This window comes from Gorilla gorilla, chromosome 12, assembly GCF_029281585.2.
Source record: "Gorilla gorilla gorilla isolate KB3781 chromosome 12, NHGRI_mGorGor1-v2.1_pri, whole genome shotgun sequence".
NCBI lineage: Eukaryota > Metazoa > Chordata > Mammalia > Primates > Hominidae > Gorilla > Gorilla gorilla.
In genome coordinates this window covers 54,891,758-54,911,535 of record NC_073236.2, presented here as the reverse complement: position 1 = coordinate 54,911,535, position 19,778 = coordinate 54,891,758, and the positions used below count along the sequence as shown (strand labels likewise).

At 45.5% G+C, this 19,778-nt stretch overlaps 1 protein-coding gene and 1 long non-coding RNA gene across 2 annotated transcripts in view; both read left to right on the top strand.

Annotated features, from left to right (window-relative positions):
* The first annotated feature begins 6,889 nt into the window (after positions 1-6,889).
* On the top strand, positions 6,890-7,793 carry LOC101146120 (small ribosomal subunit protein uS5-like). The gene has a single exon (XM_055378163.2). The coding sequence runs from the start codon at positions 6,894-6,896 to the stop codon at positions 7,773-7,775; it is 882 nt and encodes a 293-aa protein (XP_055234138.2). The 5' UTR covers positions 6,890-6,893; the 3' UTR covers positions 7,776-7,793.
* Positions 7,794-17,063: 9,270 nt separating this feature from the next.
* The window catches only part of LOC129531654 (uncharacterized), a 37,477-nt gene continuing 34,762 nt past the window's right edge, over positions 17,064-19,778 (top strand). Inside the window, exon 1 of the long non-coding RNA XR_008676962.2 lies at positions 17,064-18,420. This is a non-coding gene — a long non-coding RNA (uncharacterized lncRNA). The remainder of the gene's footprint in view (positions 18,421-19,778) is intronic.

Sequence of the window (19,778 nt, the reverse complement as noted above, 5' to 3'; positions counted from 1 at the left end):
TCCTGTTCCGCTTAATTCAACACGCTTTTTTTTTTAAGAACTCAGTGCCCGTCATTGTACTAGGCCTGTGGAGGCTACAGAAGACATGTGCCAACTAACCACACAAAAGGCAGAATAAAATAAATGCTAAAGAGAGATTTAAGTAAAACCCTCTGGGAAAGTAGACAAAGGAGTGGTTAACTCTGGGACATGGCACTGCTTCACGGAAGAGGAATCATTTGAAAGAAGACCTAGAGAAGTGAGAATGAGAGCAGGGCTTTCTCAACAGAAGGAGGAGCAAGGTAGCATGTTCAGCAATGGGAAAGGTAAAGGTTCATTGAAAACAAAAGCACTTCAAAATTACCCTAGAAGGTAAGTAGGGTGTGGTTTTTCCTGTAGACAGTTGGAAACCACTGCAGATTTTGAGGGTTGGGGCAAAGTTATCTAAGATGTATGTGACAGCATGTGGAGGATGCTGTGGCTGATACAGATGGCTACGTACCCAACCACTACCACCACTGCCACCACCATCACTGCCATTAACACCATAACCACCACTGCCATCACAACCATCATCATTGCCACCACCATCACTGTGATCACTGCCATCACCATTGCCGCCACCAGCACCATCACCATTACCACCATCACACCTCCACCGCCACACCACTACCATTACCATCACCATGACCTTGCCACCACCTTTATCACCATCAACAGCACCACTATCACCACACCACCCCATCCCCATTGCCACCATCATTACCACCACCATCCCTATTGCCACCACCACCACCATCACCATTGCCACCACCACCATCACCTCCACCATCACCACCACCACTACCATTATTATCATCACCATTGCCACCACCATCACTACCATCACTACTACCATCACCACCTCCACCATCACCATTGCCACCATCACACCTCCACCACCACACCACTACCATCACCATCACCATGACCATTGCCACCATCTTTATCACCACCATCAACAGCACCACTATCACCACACCACCCTGTCCCCATTGCCACCATCATCACCACCATCATCCCTATTGCCACCACCACCACCATTGCCACCACCACCATCTCCACCATCACACCACCACTACCATTATCATCATCACCATTCCCACCACCACCACTACTACCATCACCACCTCCACCATCACCATTGCCAACATCTTCACCATCACCACCACCACCACCACCATCATCATCACCACTACCAACAACAATAACAACATCAACACCAACACCCATACATCATCTTCTTCTACCCTGCCTATGAACAATGGCCAATAGAAGACCAATTTTATGCAGATATCAATCAATGAGCTTCAGAGGGCCCAGCGCAGGAAATGAGGCTTGAGTAGTATAAATTTAAGGCACTTCGGGGTTCAGCAATATAAAAATGTGTGAGGACATTTTGTTTTGTTTTGGTTGTCATAATAATTAGGGAACATTATTGGCAGTTCATAGGCAGAGACCAGAAACGTTTGACATTCTGAAATGCATGGAACAATCCTACACATCAAATATTTGTCTTATGCATGACTTTGTTTTAACTCTTTACTGTATTATAACATATATATGGGGGCCAGGTGTGGTGGCCCACACCTGTAATCCCAGCATTTTGGGAGTCCAAGATGGGCAGATAACTGAGGTCAGGAGTTCGAGACCAGCCTGGCCAACATGGCGAAACCCCATCTCTACTTAAAATACAAAAATTAGCCAGGCATGGTGGTTGGTGCCTGTAATCCCAGCTACTCAGGAGGCTGAGGCAGGAGAATTGCTTGAACCCGGGAGGCGAAGGTTACAGTGAGCCAAGATCGCACCATTGCACTCCAGCCTGGGTGACAGAGTGAGACGCCATCTCAAAAACAAAAATTTTAAAACCATATATATAGAAAAACACACAGAACTGTATAGTTGGATGAGTCTTCGCAAACTGAACACACCCTAATGCCTCTTCCCAGTCATATACCTATATGTGTTCTAACAGCATGTATACATTTTGCCTGTTTTTGAACGTAATATAAATAGATGCATGACTTCTATTCATATAGGTAAAACATCTCTTTATATGAGTCCAGCAACAACTAATTTTGCCCAATTTTACTATAGACTTTATTTGCCAAGAATGTAAACTATCATGTAATAGAGGGATGCCTTTTTTTTTCAACTTGCAGCTTCACTAAGAATTGATCACTATTGCAGAAAATCATTTCACTAATAGAAATATCCTCTTGGTTTCTGAATTTTTTCATACAACACAATTGTATCATGTCCATCTGAAGCTGCTGGATCATGATAATATTACATATAAGTGAAAACATACATAAAGTGAAGACTACTTCTTTATATGCTAGAATATTGTTGTACCATCTTGTATTAGTCAACTTTTGATAAGTTATGCTGCAGTAACAAAAAACCTCAAAATCTCAATGGCTTAAAATAAGAAAAATCTATTTCTTGTTTACATTACACATCAGTTGCTGCTCTGCTCCTGTTCCACATGTCTTTTTCATTCTGACAGCCAGGCTAAAGGAGCAACCCCTATCTGAGACATGTTGTTGTTATGGCAAAGTCATGCGTCTTCTCAGACGTAGCACTTCCATTCATGTTACGTTGGTCAAAGAGGCAATGTAAATTACAAGTCATCAGGCTGGGATGTATAATTCCATTGTGCGGAAAGCAGAAAATAATTAGAACTCATAATACAATTTACTATATATATTAAAATGCATATACCTATTTTCTTTATAAATTACCTTTATTTTACCTTTATATTCTGGTTAGGGCTTATATTTATGTTTTTAATGTGTGTGTAGGGGCAGGTTATATTATCTCTGATTTTCATTTCAGGAAAGAGGAGTGTTATAAAATACTTGATATGTAAGAAGGAGTTGGTTCTGAAGGGTTGGGAACCAGTGGTCTGAACCAATCATGGTAATTCCATTATCTAAGAATAAGCATGGGTTGTGATCCAGGCCAAGGAGACCTGACAGGAAGCCTGTAAACAGGCTTCGTGGAAGATTTTGTTTCCTTTTTAAGACAGGCATAAGTACAAATGTGGTGATGTGAGAATGTGACATGTGAAAGATGACAGTCATCTGGGGGAAATGCTAACATCATGAGGGTGGCAAAGATTGAAAATGGAAAGAATCTAGGTAGTTGGTAAGCCGTTGAGCTGCTGAGTTTTCCTAAAAGTGCCTTATCTTTGAACTTTTTGTTATGTGAAACAATAAATATTTATTACATTTAGGAAGTCTATGGTTGGGTTTTCTGTTACTTATAGTCAAAGTATTCTAACAACGATCAGCTGGAAAGAGAAAAGTTTAACTGCAGAAATACTGGTTAGTAGGCCAGGCGTGGTGACTCACACCTGTAATCCCAGCACTTTGGGAGGCCGAGGTGGGCGGATCACGAGGTCAGGAGATCGAGACCAGCCTGGCTAACATGGTGAAACCCCGTCTCTACTAAAAATACAAAAAATTAGCTGGGCATGGTGGCGGGCACCTGTAGTCCCAGCTACTCGGGAGGCTGAGGCAGGAGAATGGCGTGAACCCGGGAGGCAGAGCTTGCAGTGAGCCGAGATCGCGCCACTGCACTCCAGCCTGGGCAACAGAGCAAGACTCTGTCTCAAAAAAAAAAAGAAATACTGGTTAGTAGGATATTATAGTAGTTCAGACAAAAGGTAGGAAAAACTTTAATCAAGGAAAGACCCTCACATATTAGTATGATGGCAAATATCTAATAATCAGCTCAGTTCTGAGTAGAGGTGGGGAGGAGCTGATTTGTAGCATTTGCTGATTTCCGTGGTGTAAATATTGCTAATTTCAAGCTGCCAACAGTTTAACAACCAACTTGCCTGCTTTCTGAAAATTTAACAATTGGCTCTTCGCGAGCTGCTGCCAGTTGGCTCCAGAACACCACTGACTATAGGGATAGGAAAGCAGGGCTGATATAAAAGATATTGCAGAGGGAGAATTAGCAAGACTTCAGATTATATGGGAAATTACAGAAATTGTAATCTGACAGATGAAAATAAATTTTTATTTATCTATGTGACTTCATTTTTCTGCTTTGAGTTTCAGAGGGGAAAACTGAAGCATTCTATAACCAGAGCATTTCCCAGAAAGTACGTAGAGAGACACAATACTGCTTTGGAGAGAGAGAAAGTGTTTTTTACAAGTTCCCAAGTGAGTATTATAAATTAGATTTATTGCCAACATATTGTACAGACAGACAATAAAACAAGGCCATAATAAAGTTGGTGCCTATGGTGATCCCGGTGAAGGGCTAGGTGAACTTACAAGATATCACAGTATGATAGAAGCTGCATCAAGCAAAACCCAGGAAGCTGACACTGGGGGTGGTGTGGGTAGAAGCACAAAGTGAGAGAACAGCAGGCTGGACTGGTGGGAGTTAATGGCTAGTTAGGGCCAAACAAATTGAAGAAGCAATAAAATTATTAATTGATCTATTGCTTTCTCCATTCATTCAACCACAATATATTAAGCATCTGCTAAGTACTTGGGTCCTAGGCTAGGTACTTGATCAGGATAAACAATATGGATTCTTTTTTTTTTTTTTTTTTTTTGAGATGGAGTCTCACTCTGTTGCCCAGGCTGGAGTGAAGTGGTGCGATCTCAGCTGACTGCAACCTCCGCCTCCTGGGTTCCAGCAATTCTTCCCGGGTAGCTGGGACTACAGTTGTGGGCCCCCATGCCCAGCTAATTTTGTATTTTTCTAGAGACAGGGTTTCACCATGTTGGCCAGGCTGGTCTCGAACTCCTGACCTCAGGTGATCCACCTGCCTCAGCCTCCCAAAGTGCTGGGATTACAGGCATGAGCCACCAGGCCTGGCTACAAAATTTATTCTTTGTAACGTAATTCTCTCAAAGATAAAATGATGAGATAACTCAGATTAATGACAAAACATGGGATCATGGAACTATGTATCCTGGTTTAAAACTAAAAGGGCACTAAGATGATTTTTTACCTCCCCTGTGAAATTCAGAAGACTGAGGTATCTGAGAGACGGCACTGTTGGCTTAGCCCTGGCTTTACTCTACATTTACTCTGAAGTCCTGTGGCATCCATGTCTATTTCTTCAATATTACATTGGTGTGCTTCATAGAAGTCAACAAGATCAGAAGGACTATTGGTTAGAAGATAAAAACCACTGGCCCTACAAATGCTATTCAAGGTTGTCAAACAATCCATAGCTAGGAATTTATTCTATATTGTGGAAAAACCTTATTCTCTCGGAAGACAATGCTGCAGGGAAAAATGCCCACTCTTACATCAATGCAGCCCCAAGACCTTCATGGAAGCATCTGTAGCTAAAAAGAACCCACTCTTTGAGTCGCTTTTTTTGTCCAAATGTTATCTCCTGCCAAGCTATCTCTTATTGTGTTTCCTGCTACTCAGATGTTCAGGTTTTTTGATCTGGCATGTTCTTAGGAAAAAAACGAGTGAGGTGTATAATCGTATTATGAGGATTCTTTGGTTTGTGACGAAAAAAGCAAAAGCAAAAACTCTATCCAACCTTGCTTAAGCAAAAAGGATTTATTTACTCACGTATATGGGAAGTCCATGGAGTAGGTTTTGCTTCAGGTGTGGCTGATGGAGATAGTTAAATGACGTCACAGGGGCCTGGTTTTTCTTTCTCTATCTCTCAGCTCTGTATCTTCATCCTCAGGCTGACCCTCCCCTCATGGCGACATTATGGCTGCTGCAGCTCAAAAATTACATTCCTCCCAGGTGTAGAAGCGGCAGAAGAGAGAATTTCTCTTCATCCAGTTTGAACAAAAACCCTGGGCCTAACTTTCACTGGCCTGAATTAGGTCAAGTGCCCGCCCCTGATCTAATCACATTGGCTAGGGAGAGGGAAGACAGAGATTGTTACAAATCTAGGTCACATGCTATCATTTTTTTTAATCATGTTAAAATTGGCATCACCAATAACGGAATAAACCAACATTACGTACTTCCTGATATGATACACTGAAATGAATTCAGCATCACATTCATGATACTCCTGACAAAAAATGCATAGCCTGAATCCAATCATGAGGAAACACCAGACAAACCCAATTTAAAGGACATTATATAAAACAACTGGCCTATATCCTTCAAAAATGTCAAGATTACAAAAGACAGCCCGGGCATCGTGGCTCACACCTGTAATCCCAGCACTTTGGGAGGCCAAGGCAGGCAGATCACTTGATCCCAGGAGTTCAAGACCAGCCTAGCCAACATGGCAAAAGCCCGTCTCTACAAAAAAAAATACAAAAAATAGGCTGGGCGTGGTGGCTCATGCCTATAATCCCAGCACTTTGGGAGACTGAGGCAGGCGGGTCACCTGAGGTCAGGATTTTGAGACCAGCCTGGCTAACATGGCAAAACTCCGTCCTACTAAAAATACAAAAATTAGCCGGGAGTGGTGTCTCACGCCTGTAATCCCAGCTACTTGGGAGGCTGAGGTAGGAGAATCGCTTGAACCTCGAAGGCGGAGGTTGCAGTGAGCCGAGATCATGCCATTGCACTCCAGCCTGGACAATGAGAGCGAAACTCCGTCTCAAAAAAAAAAAAAGTCCTGCCAGATACAATGGCTCAAACCTGTAATCCCAGTACTTTGGGAGGCTGAGGCAGGAGAATCACTTGAGGTCAGGATCTTGAGACGAGCCTGGCAACATAGTGAGACCTCATCTTTACAAAATATTTTAAAAATCAGCCAGAGGCTGAGGTCAGAGGATCACGTGAGCCCAGGAGGTCGAGGCTACAGTGAGCCGCGATTGTGCCACTGTACTCCTGCCTGGGCAACAAAATGAGATCTTGCCCCAAAATAAAATAAAATAAAATAAAAAATTGCTTCTTCTCCGAGAAAACACCAAATGGCGGATGACGCCGGTGCAGCGGGGGGGCCCAGAGTCCCTGGTGGCCATGGGATGGGGAACCGCGGTGGCTTCCGCGGATGTTTCGGCAGTGGCATCCGGGGCCGGGGTCGCGGGCGTGGACGGGGCCGTGGCCGAGGCCGCGGAGCTCGCGGAGGCAAGGCCGAGGATAAGGAGTGGATGCCTGTCACCAAGCTGGGCCGCTTGGTCAAGGACGTGAAGATCAAGTCCCTGGAGGAGATCTATCCCTTCTCCCTGCCCATTAAGGAATCTGAGATCATTGACTTTTTCCTGGGGGACTCTCTCAAGGATGAGGTTTTGAAGATTATGCCCGTGCAGAAGCAGACCCGTGCTGGCCAGCGCACCAGGTTCAAGGCGTTTGTTGCTATCGGAGACTACAATGGCCATGTCGGTCTGGGTGTTAAGTGCTCCAAGGAGGTGGCCACCGCCATCCGTGGGGCCATCATCCTGGCCAAGCTCTCCATTGTCCCGGTGCGCAGAGGCTACTGGGGGAACAAGATCGGCAAGCCCCACACGGTCCCTTGCAAGGTGACAGGCCGCTGCGGCTCTGTGCTGGTGCGCCTCATCCCTGCACCCAGGGGCACTGGCATCCTCTCCGCACCTGTGCCCAAGAAGCTGCTCATGATGGCTGGTATCGATGACTGCTACACCTCAGACCGGGGCTGCACTGCCACCCTGGGCAACTTCGCCAAGGCCACCTTTGATGCCATCTCTAAGACCTACAGCTACCTGACCCCCGACCTCTGGAAGGAGACTGTATTTACCAAGTCTCCCTATCAGGAATTCACTGACCACCTCGTCAAGACCCACACCAGAGTCTCGGTGCAGCGGACCCAGGCTTCAGATGTGGCTACAACATAGGGTTTTTATACAAGAAAAATAAAGTGAATTAAGCCTGAAAAAAAAATTTAAAAAATAAGAATCCGAATATTTCATCATTCACAGAAAATAGATTTTTAAAAAAGAAAGAGTGGACTGGACACAGTGGCTCATGCCTGTAATCCCAGCACCTCGGGAGGCTGAGGCAGGTGGATCACTTGAGTCCAGGAGTTGGAGACCAGCATGGGCAACATAGACACCCCCCGCCCACTGGCATCTCTACAAAAAATAGACAAAAATTAGCTGGCCATCTTGACACATGCCCATAGTTCTAGCTGCTTGGAAGACTGAGGTAGAACGATCACTTGAACCTGGGAGGTGGTAGCTGCAGTGAGCCATGATCGCGTCACTCTACTTAGCCTGGGCAAGTAAGTGAAACCCTGTCGCCAAAGAGAGAGAGAGAGTAATATATAAGTAGTACTCAGTCCAACTCTGTGGAAGATCACGCATGTGGTCTAAACCAACAATGGATTTAACCTATCATGAAATTATTTTATCTTGTGCCCTAATTTTGAAGAAATAAATAAAAGCTAGTAAACTGGGCTATTCAGGAAACATTTACCTTTAGAATGATCCATTAAAGTGAATAGAAAACCAAACCATGGACACAATAATAGTTACCGCTCACACAGTCTAGGCTGAAAGCCATGGTGCATGCAACCCAGCAACATGGCTTGGGGGCTGAGTAAGGAAGCTGAATTTCAGGGATTGTGTAAACAGGCCTTGGAATGTGTTGACACCAATAGTAATAGCTAAAGTGGTTCCTGAGTCCCCAAACTGTTCGTTGGTTCTATCAGTTAGGGTTTTCCAGAGAAACAGAGCCAATAGGAGATACACACACACACACACACACACACACACACACACGGAGTGAAAGAGATTTTAAGAAATTGGTGAAGTGCCGTTGTTGTTTTTGTCTGGGGTAAATACTTGGGGTTCCTCGTCTCATGCCAAGGACACGGACACACACAATGAGTGAGTTTAGGAGCCGAGGTTTACTAGGCAAAAGAAAGAGAAAGGAGAACAGCTCTCTATCTTGCGAGAGAGAGGGGATTCCAAATGGGAAATCTGGCCCAGAATGGGAGTGCTCCGCAGGCTTGCAGAGGTGGTGTCTGATTTGCGTAGGGCCCACAGATTGGTTGGACCAGGTGTGACGTTTACGTCGTGCTCAGGAAGGCTGGCCACCCCATCCTAATCTTATTGTGAAAATGGGCTTTCCATTTGGTGGGCACCATGTTGTCTGCTCCTTACTGTACACACGGCTGGCAAAGAGAAGGGAAGGTGGAGCGCCATTTTGAATTTGCCTAGTTCCAGGTAACATTTTCCTATTGTCATAACTGCCGGCATTCACCCACGCAGGCTTCCGGCTTGCTTGTCTATGTCTGCAGCTCAATTTTACAGGCTGCTCTTTGTTAGAAAAGAAAATGATATGGGGGCTGCTTTTCATTAAAAGGAAAACCTTACCGAGGACTTCCTTCCCCTCACTCTCTGCCTAAATAATTTCTTTTTAACTCCTGTATCATTGGGTCAGATGATTGCAGGGGTTAACAAGTCTGAAATCCATAGGATAGGTCATCAAGATGGAAATTCAAGCAGTTCTTCCATGTTATAGTCTTAAGATAGAATTCCTTCTTCTCAGAGAAACTGCAGTTTTTTCTCTGAAGACCTTAAACTGACTGGATGAGGTTCACCCACAAAGACTATCTCCTTTTCTTCAAGTCAACTAATTGCACATGTTAATTACATCTACAAAATGCCTTCACAACAATATCTAGACAGTGTTTGACCAAATAGCTGACACCATAGCCAAGTTCACACATAAAATTAACCATCACACTGTTTGAGGTTTTTTGGTTTTTTTTTTCCATTTCATCTGCACAGGCACCTGGCTTCTAGCAGACATTTTCTCCTTGGATCTGGGCACCAGTACATCCCATGCCAGGCCTGGCCCACCACAAGGGCCACTGAATGCAGAAGCCCAGCTCCCACTCCCACCCAGGGCCACGAAATGACACTAGGGATGGAAACAGATGTAGGATGGTGCAGCAGAAAGCATTAAGGTGACTGGGATCTCAGAGTTGCTATACCAGGCGTGGACTGCTCCTTCCAGACATCTTTAATCTTTATCAGGAAGATGAATAAGCTTCTATTATGATATATAAGTCACTGGGTTTTTGTTTGTTTTTGTTTTCTTTTTTTGTTTTGTTTTGTTTTTGTTTTGAGACGGAGTCTCTCTGTCACCCAGATTAGAGTGCAATGGTACCATCTCAGCTCACTGCAACCTCCCCCTCCTGGGTTCAAGCGATTCTCCCACCTCAGATTCCAAAGTAGCTGGGATTACAGGCACCTGCCATCATGCCCAGCTAATTTCTGTATTTTTGTAGAGATGGGTTTCACCATGTTGGCCAGGCTGGTCTTGAACTCCTGACCTCAGGTGATCCGCCTGCCTCGGCCTCCCAAGGTGCTGGGACTACAAGCGTGAGCCACCACGCCTGGTCGTGTTTTTGTTTCCTGAGACAGAGTCTCACTCTGTCGCCCAGGCTGGAGTGCAGTGGCGCCATCTCGACTCACTGCAACCTCCGCCTCCCAGGTTCAAGCAATTCTCCCGCATCAGCCTCCGGAGTAGCTGGGACTACAGGTACTGCGCCACTATGCCCTGCTAATTTTTGTATTTTTAGTAGAGACGGGGTTTCACCATGTTGGCCAGCCTGGTCTCAAACTCCTGACCTCAGGTGATCCATCTGCCTTGGCCTCCCAAAGTGCTGGGATTACAGGCGTGGGCCACCATGCCTGGCCAGACAGTCCAATATTTTTAAATCAGCCATAAATCTATGCACCGAATAATGTCTCTCTCTCTCTGACACATACACACATACACACATGCGCACGCGTGCACACCCACACATTGTTACCACTTAGAAGAGTGCCAGGCCCAGATGGTTTCACAGACGATTGCTTTCAAAGCTGCAAGAAAGCAATAACTTCAATACCTCAAAATTTGTTTCAGTAGTTAGAAAAGGACATATGCTTCCTATGATGGTTAATTTTAGCTGTCAACTTGACTTGATTAAGTAATACACTTGTCTCCCCTTATCCATGGAGGGTATGTTCCAAGATCCCCAGTGGATGCCTGAAGCCACACATGTACCGAACCCTGTACACACCTATGATAACGTTTAATTTATAAATTAGGCACAGTAAGAGATTAACAACAACTATAATAAAATAGAACAATTAAACAGTTGAACACAAGCACTGTGATGCTGTGACAGTCACTCGTAACTGAGATGGCTGCTAAGAGACTAGCTAACGGGTGAGTAGTGTATACAACGTGGAAACACTGGACAAAGGGATGAGTCACATCCTGGGAGGGACAGAGTGGAATGCCATGAGATTTCATCATGTTACACAGAACGATGAGCCATTTAAAACTTACGGATTGTTTATTTCTGGAATTTTTAATTTAATATTTTCAGACCAAGGTTGACCAGGAGTAACTAAAACTACAGAAAGCAAAACTGAATAAAGTGGGGAGTCGAGAACCTAGAGAGCTGGTAAAGCATTCTTTCTAGGTGTGTCTCTGAGGGTGTTTTCACAGGAGATTGGCATGTGAGTGGGTGGGCTGACTGAGGAAGATCTGCCCTCAGTGTGGGCGGACAACATCCAATTGGCTGTGGGCCCAGATAGAACCAAAAGGCAGAGAAAAGGCAAATTCTTTTTTTCTCTCTCCTGAAGCTGGGCCATCCTTCTTCTTCTGCCCTTGGACATCAGAACTGCAGGCTCCCTGGCCTTTGGACTCTGGGTCTTACATTAGCAGCCCCCAGGTTCTTGGCCTTTGGCCTTGGACTGAGAGTTACACTATCAGCTGCCCTGGTTCTGAGACTTTAGGACTTGAACTGAGCCCCACTGTGGTATTCCACGGTCTCCAGCTTGCAGACAGTCTGTCGTGGGACTTTTCACCTCCCTAATCTCATGAGCCAATTCCCCTAATAAATCCCCTCTCATATATCTATATACAGTCCCCCCTCATATCTATGGGAGATGGGTTCCAGGTTATGTTGCCCAGGCTGGCCTTGAACTCTTGGGCTCAAGCTATCCTCCCATCTCAGCTTCCCAAGTAGCTAGGACTATCATATTCTTTTTTTTTTTTTTTTTCTGAGATGGAGTCTCACTCTGTCACCCAGGCTGGAGTGCAGTGGTGCGATCTCGGCTCACTGCAAGCCCTGCCTCCCGGGTTCATGCCATTCTCCTGCCTCAGCCTCCTGAGTAGCTGGGACTACAGGCACCCACCACCACGCCCAGCTAATTTTTTTTTTTTTTTTTGTATTTTTAGTAGAGACGGGGTTTCACCATGTTAGCCAGGATGGTCTCGATCTCCTGACCTCATGATCTGACCGCCTCGGCCTCCCAAAGTGCTGGGATTACAGGCATGAGCCACTGTGCCTGGCCCATATTCTTTTTTTTTTTTTTTGGAGACAGAGTCTTTTTCTGTCGCCCAGGCTGGAGTGTAATGACATGATCTCAGCTCACTGCAATCTCTGCCTCCTAGTTTCAAGTGATTCTCCTGCCTCAGCCTCCCAAGTAGCTGGGATTACAGGTGCCCGCCACCATGCCTGGCTAATTTTTTGTATTTTTAGGAGACACGGGGTTTCACCACGTTGGTCAGGCTGGTCTTAAACTCCTGACCTCAGGTGATCCACCCGCCTCGGCCTCCCAGAGTGCTGGGATTACAGGCATGAGCCACCGTGTGCGGCCAAACTATATTCTTAAACACATTTTGTTCTGACTTATTGCTGCATATCAAATAACTCCAAGACTTAGCGTCTTAAAATAATCACTATTTTGTTATATATCCTGTAGGACAGGAATTCTTATCTCCCTGCAGATAGCAAAATCCAGAGATGGTCAAATCCCTGCTATAAAATGGCATAGTATTTGCATATAACCTATGCACATCCTCCAGTACACTTTAAATCATCTCGAGATTATTTATAATATCAATGTAAAGGCTATGTAAATAGTTGTTAAACAGTATTGTTTAGGAAATAATGACAAGGAAAACAAAGTCTATACATGTTCAGTATAAATGCTTTTTTCCCAGATATTTTCAATCCACAATTAATTGAATTCCCTGATGTAGAAACCCTGGATATGAGAAGCCAACTGTATATATACATATCCTATTGGCTCTTTCTCTCTGGAGCACTCTAACATGCCTTCCAAAACATTTACAAAGCAAATATGATCCTGAAAACAAAATCTACTGTGAATATTGTTGCAAACTTCTAAATAAAATACTAGTAAATTTAATCAAAAAAGTATATTAAAATAACAAAACATGGCCAAATAAGGTTTATTCCAAGGATGCAATAAAATTTCAATACTAGGAAATCTGTTGTCATAATTCAGCATATTAACTGGTAAAGCAAAATATGCTTATCTTTATTTTTATTTATTTTTTATTTCTGAGGTGGAGTTTCGCTCATTGCCCAGGCTGGAGTGGAATGGTGCGATCTCAGCTCACCACAACCTCCACCTCCCGGTTCAAGCGATTCTCCTGTCTCAGCCTCCCAAGTAGCTGGGATTACAGGCATGTGCCACCAAGACCGGCTAATTTTGTATTGTTAGTAGAGACAGGGTTTCTCCATGTTGGTCAGGCTGGTCTCAAATGCCCAGCCTCTGGTGCTCCACCCGCCTTGGCCTCCCAAAGTGCTGGATTATAGGAGTGAGCCACTGCACCCAGCCAAAATATGCTCATCTTGGTATGAGCCTGTGATGGTTAATTTTATGGTCAATTTGAGTGGACCCAGATTAAACGTTGTTTCTGAGTATATTTGTGAGGGTGTTTCTGGATGAGAATTGCATTTGAACTGGTGGGCCGGGTAGATTGCCCTCCCCAGTATTTATGCGGCCTCATTGCTTGAACTGGGACATCTTTTATCTTCTGCCGCCCCAAAACTGAGATTTATATCATCATTTCCTCTGGTTCTCAGGTCTCTGGACCCAGACTGAATTATAGCCCAGGCTTTCCTGGGTCTCCAGCTTGTAGAAAGCAGATTGTGGGACTCCTCAGCCTCCATAAATGCATGAGTCTACTCCTCATAATAAATTTATTCTTAGGCCAGGCTCGGTGGCTTACACCTGTAATCCCAGCACTTTGGGAGGCCAAGGTGGGTGGATCAAGGTGGGAGGTCAGGGGTTCGAGACTAGCCTGGCCAACATGGTGAAAACCTGTCTCTACTAAAAATACAAAGAATTAGCTGGGTGTGGTGGCGGGCACCTGTAATCCCAGCTTCTCAGGAGGCTAAGGCAGGAGGATTACCTGAGCCCAGGAACTGGAGGCTTCATTGAGCCATGATCATGCCATAGCACTTCAGCCTGGGCAACAGAGCAAGACCCTGTCTCAAAAAAAAGAAGGAAGGAAGGAAGGAAGGAGGGAGGGGAGGGAGGGGAGGGAGGGAGGGATTGATTCTAGTTATATAATTCTATGTATAAAATATGCACATTTAAAAAATACAAGAAAGACATAAAGTTATATTCTTTTGACAAAAAGAATTGTGTGTAATACAGAGATTATGTAAAGGCTATTTATGAAAGAAGGTAAAAAGAAACTAGTAAATAGGAGAAAGAGATGTAAAGAGAGTCACAGATGTAAAGATGTATTTTTGGTAACAAAGATTAAGAAGAAAAGAGAATAATTTTGTATGAGAAATAATCTTTTATGGTAAATTTTTGTCCTACAGTAAAATGACTGTTTATTTAAGAAAGAGGGAAATTTATGACAAAACAAAAAGTTCAAGCATGTTGTCAATTGTCTGTGTAAATCATGATAAGGTTCATAAAAAGAAAAGTTATAAAAAATTTTGTATATGATTAACTTGGCTATAATTAAAAGGAAATAATTTATAATAGTCATGATAAATGTGCTTAACTGCACAAGCAGCCAAAGGGCACAGGAACCGCTCTGATTATTCTGTATAGAATTCATTTCCTAGGCCAGGCGCTGTGGCTCACGCCTGTAATCCCAGCACTTTGGGAGGCCGAGGTGGGAGGACCACGAGGTCAGGAGATCGAGACCATCCTGGCCAACATGGTGAAACCCCGTTTCAACTAAAAATACAAAAATTAGCCAGGGATGATGGTGTGCGCCTGTATGTAGTCTCAGCTACTTGGGAGGCTGAGGCAGGAGAATCACTTGAACCTGGGAGGTGGAGGTTGTGGTAAGCCAAGATCGCACCACTGCACTCCGGGCCACAGAGTGAGACTCCGTCTCAAAAAAAAAAAAAAAAAAAAAAAAAAAAAAGCAGCTGGGTGTGGTAACACACACCTGCAATCCCAGCTACTCAGGAGGCTGAGGCAGGGGAGTCACTTGAACCTGGGAGGCAGGAGTTAAAGTGAGCCAAGATCAAGCCACTGCACTCCAGGCCTAGGCAATAGAGTCAGCTGTCTAAAAAAAAAAAGAAATTCAATCTGGTCCTGCACCCCACTATTAAGTATATCTACCACATCAGTGCTCCTACAGGGAAGGCTACTTCCCTGAACACAGAGAGTGGGTGACAGTCTCAGGTCCATGAGGAAACTGCAGGCTTCTGGCTCCTCCCAGTCCTGGGGAGTTTCCCAAACCTCTCTCCCTTTGTCTTGACACTTCCTCTCATTCTGTTCCCCTGGGGTCAACCCACATAATCCCGGTGCAGCCCATTCCTTCCTGGATTAGCCCACTAAAATGCTAAAACCCATCAGAGTTTCCTTACCACCAACACTGCTCGTGAACAAACCTGTCACCAGGACCTGAACTGTACCAAGGGATGTTTTTCCCCACTGTAATCTTCATCAACCTCTTAAATAAAATAAGCACTTATAATATCCTCATATAAACATGAATAAAGGCATCTCTGGAAATGTTTCTGTTTTAATTAAGCTGCAAACCCTTCATCCTTACAACGCATATAGAGTTTCAAGGCAAACCCATAGCTGCCCCCCACATCCCCAGACCACCCCCTCCTGACTGAAGCAGAAAAATAGGGTCTGGAGGCAGGGAACCTAAGGCCGATTCACGCTGACTTTCTAGAACTAAATCAAAAGGAAAACCCCAACTTTCCACACCTAAGTAACAAAAGGACTGGAGGCTACTCCCTTTGCAAACCCCACCCACCTTTTCTGTGGGGCCGACGGAAAATTGAAAGTATCTCTGATTGGTTGATTTCTGCAACCAGATATTTGCATAGGAGTGTAACTTTGTAACTTCACTTCAGCCTCTGATTGGTTAATTTCTGCAACCAATCAGACTGATAGTGGGCCACTATTTCTTTTACTTAGAGTGTACACCAAGTCGCCAGTGGGAAACCTCTAGAGGGTATTTAAACCCCAGAAAATCCTATGCTTGGTCTGTTCACACCCTGTGAAATGTACTCTCGTTTTCAATAAATTTTTGCTTTTGTTGCTTCATTCCTTCCTTGCTTTGTTTGTGCATTTTGTCCAATCCTTTGTTCAAACTGCCAACAACCTGGACACCCTCCACCCATAACATAACCAGATTGCTGCCTTTGAGCCTCTTCTTTTTTAGAAATTCTAGAGGCGCTACTGAGAATATGATGCATGTCCCTTCAGCCACTAGCTGTTCCCATCTCTTCTGGGAGATGTTCAGCGCTGGGTCCTCTCCACCTGCCCACAGGTTTAGGGAGCCGAGGGAGCCTTCCAGAGCCTCTAAGTCACCTCTCTAGGAGGCTGTCTGCCTGGCCCACACACAGGCAGGCCCCATTCTTGGCCTCCCCAAGCCAAGAGGGCACAGACTGATGATCCAGGGCAGGTCTAGGCAAGTGGGGCATGCAGGGATGTTGTATTAAAACTTAAGCATCATGAGAGGATCTGATGACTCAGGGAGCAATTTCTTGAGCCCATATTGTCCACCTGGGAAGAAATTGTGGCTGAGGAGTATTCAGGAGCAGCTATGGGGGAGAGAGGGGCAGAAATACACCTCAAGGTAGGCCTCTACTGGGTTCAGGAGGTCCCGGGGCTAGGCAGAGAAAGGCAAGCTTGGGACCCAACAGTGCCACCCACCGTGCATAAATCGGTTCCCTAGTCATCAATTCGCTTATGAATACGGAGGCCCCGGAAAGGTGAAGGGTGCCTTCTGGTGGCCAGCTGTGGAGGTGGCCTCGGAGAAGGGTGACCCGAGTGACAAGTTGCAGTGAGCGCTGGCTGCGTGCCCAGCCGCGTTGCACAACTCCCGGGCCACCAGGGGGCGCCATTCTCACACATTCCAGAGCAAACGGTGCTCCTTGGAGTTGAACGGCGCGACGGTCCTGCAGCAGCTAGCCTGGGATGTACCCACAGCTCACCGGGGAGGCCGGGCCACACTTCAGCTGGATCTTGAATGAGATGAAGACGGGGAGAAAGGGCCTTCCGGACAAAGGGCTTACGCCCTGGATAAAGGGCGTGGAGGGGCGTGGCACGTTCAGTCTGGACACAGCATAAAGCTCATTGGAGAGAGGCGAGAGACAGGATGGAAAGGAGGGTGGGAAGAGCTATGAAGGGTCCCCAGGGCCTTGCTAACGCGTTTGGACTTTATCCCGCGCCAGACATTTTAAAGGTGGTAAGTAGTTTACAGATGTGCGTTTTGAGGCCAGCACATTTTGTTGTTGTCGTTTGTTTGTTTGTTTTTCTTTGAGACGGGGTCTCACTCCCCGGCTGGAGTGCAATAACGTGATCTCAGCTCACTGCAACCTCCGCCTCCCAGGTTCAAGCGATTCCCCTGCCTCAGCCTCTCGAATAGCTGGGGCTACAGGCGCCCACCACCACGCCTGGCTAATTTTTATATTTTTAGTGGAGACGGGGTTTCACCACGTTGGCCAGGCTGGTCTCGAACTCCTGACTTCAGGTGATCCTCTCGCCAAGGCCTCCCAAAATCCTGGGATTACGACCATCGTGCCGGGCAAGCAGCACAGTGTCTTAAGCAATTTTGGATGTGAATACCTTCAAGACGAGCTTGCGCTCCCACAGACCCCACCACTCCTACAGTCTGTAATTACCCCCCAGCTGCACCCATATGCGTAGCTTCCCTGGTCCAGAGGGACGTGCGTGTGTGACCCTGCAGGATAGTGGGGTGGCCCTGCATGGCATGGCTGCCAGTGCTAAGAGGGGTGTGCCTCCAGCCTCTGATCCCTCTCACCGGCGGGACCCCCATCATCATCACTATATGATGAGCTGAGGCGTCCAGGCTCCCGAGGAAAGGCTGCCGCCCTGGTTCCTACAAGGGACGCCTAAACACAGAGTCCTAAACACATGCAGGGTTGGAGGGAGACTGACGAACTCAACTACCAGCCTGCAGTCGGCAGCCATCAGCGGATTGCAGGTACCCCGCGTGCGTGTCTCGGCTACAGTGCGTAAGACAAGAGGCCTTAGGAAGTGGGAACGGGCGCCATCTGGTGGTCATCTCTGGAGTGACAGCAGATAACTGGAACATATTTTATATTTTGTTTCCACCGCTCCATGACTTGACTAAAGCAGAAGCAATTCGGAGAGTAATGTAGTATTAAATACCTAAGGGCCACACCAGGCCAGAAAGCAACAAAAAAGAAATGCTAAAAAGAAGTTCTTCAGAGAGGGATCCAAGAAGGAATAAGTGAAGGTAAAATGAAATCCTTTTTCTTATATTTAATTAATCTAATAGATAACTGATCAAAGTTCTAATAGCAACAATGTATTAGGCAATTGTAGCATATGGATAAGTGAACTGAATAACCGCAATGTTATAAAGGGTGGGAAGGAGGAATTGTGAATGCATAAATGGTACCTGCACCACTTGTAACACTTGTGAAGTGCTGCAGCGTTATTTACAAGTGGAAGTAGCCAGACACAAAAGGGCAAATATTGTATGAGTCCATTTATATCGTAGCCTACAATAGCCCAAATTAGAGAGAGAGAAAGTAGTACAGAGTTCACAGGGACTAAGTCAAGGGAAAAATGGGGAGTTGTTATTTAATGGGTAGAGTTTCTGGGATGGTGGAAAAATCTAGAGACAAACAGTGTTTTTTTGTTTTGTTTTGCTTTGTTTTTTGAGATGGAGTCTCGCCCTGTCGCCCAGGCTGGAGTGCAGTGGCCGATCTCGGCTCACTGCAACCTCCGCCTCCCCGGTTCAAGCAATTCTCCTGCCTCAGCCTCCCAAGTAGCTGGGACTACAGGCGCCCGCCACCACACCCCGCTGATTTTTGTATTTTTTAGAAGAGACAGGGTTTCACCATGTTTGCCAGGCTTGTCTCGAACTCCTGACTTTGTCATATGCCCACCTCGGCATCCCAAAGTGCTGGGATTGCAGGTGTGAGCCACTGCACCTGGTCCAGCAGTGATGTTTATACAACATTGTGAGTGTACATGATGCCACTGAATTATACACTTAAATATTGTTAAAATTTGTCAGGCGTGGCTGGGTGCAGTGGCTCACACCTGTATTCCCAGCACTTTGGGAGGCCAACATGGGTGGATCACCTGAGGTCAGGAGTTCAAGACCAGCCTGGTCAACATGGTGAAACCCCGTCTCTACTAAATATACAAAAATTAGCTGGGAATGGTGGCACATGCCTGTAATCACAGCTACTCACGAGGCTGAGGCAGGGAGAATTTCTTGAACCCAGGAGGCAGAGGTTTCAGTAAGCCGAGATTGCACCATTGCACTCCAGGCATTCCAGCCTGGGCTACAGGACAATACTCATAAAATAAAATAAAATAAAATAAAATAAAATAAAATAAAATAAAATAAAATAAAATAAAATTTGTCAGGCATGGTGGCTCATACCTATAATCCCAACTCTTTGGGAGACAAAGGTGGATCACTTGAGCCCAGGAGTTTCAGATAAGCCTGGGCAATATAGTGAGACCTCAGCTTTACAAAAACTTTAAAAAGTAGCCAGGTGTGGTGGTGTGCACCTGTAGTTGCAACTACTCAGGAGGCTGAGGTGGGAGGATCCCTTAAGCCTGGGAGGCAGAGGT

What these genes read in the sequence shown, in the direction of transcription:
- LOC101146120 (XM_055378163.2), top strand. Translation starts at nt 6,894, where the DNA reads ATGGCGGATGACGCCGGTGCAGCGGGGGGGCCCAGAGTCCCTGGTGGC.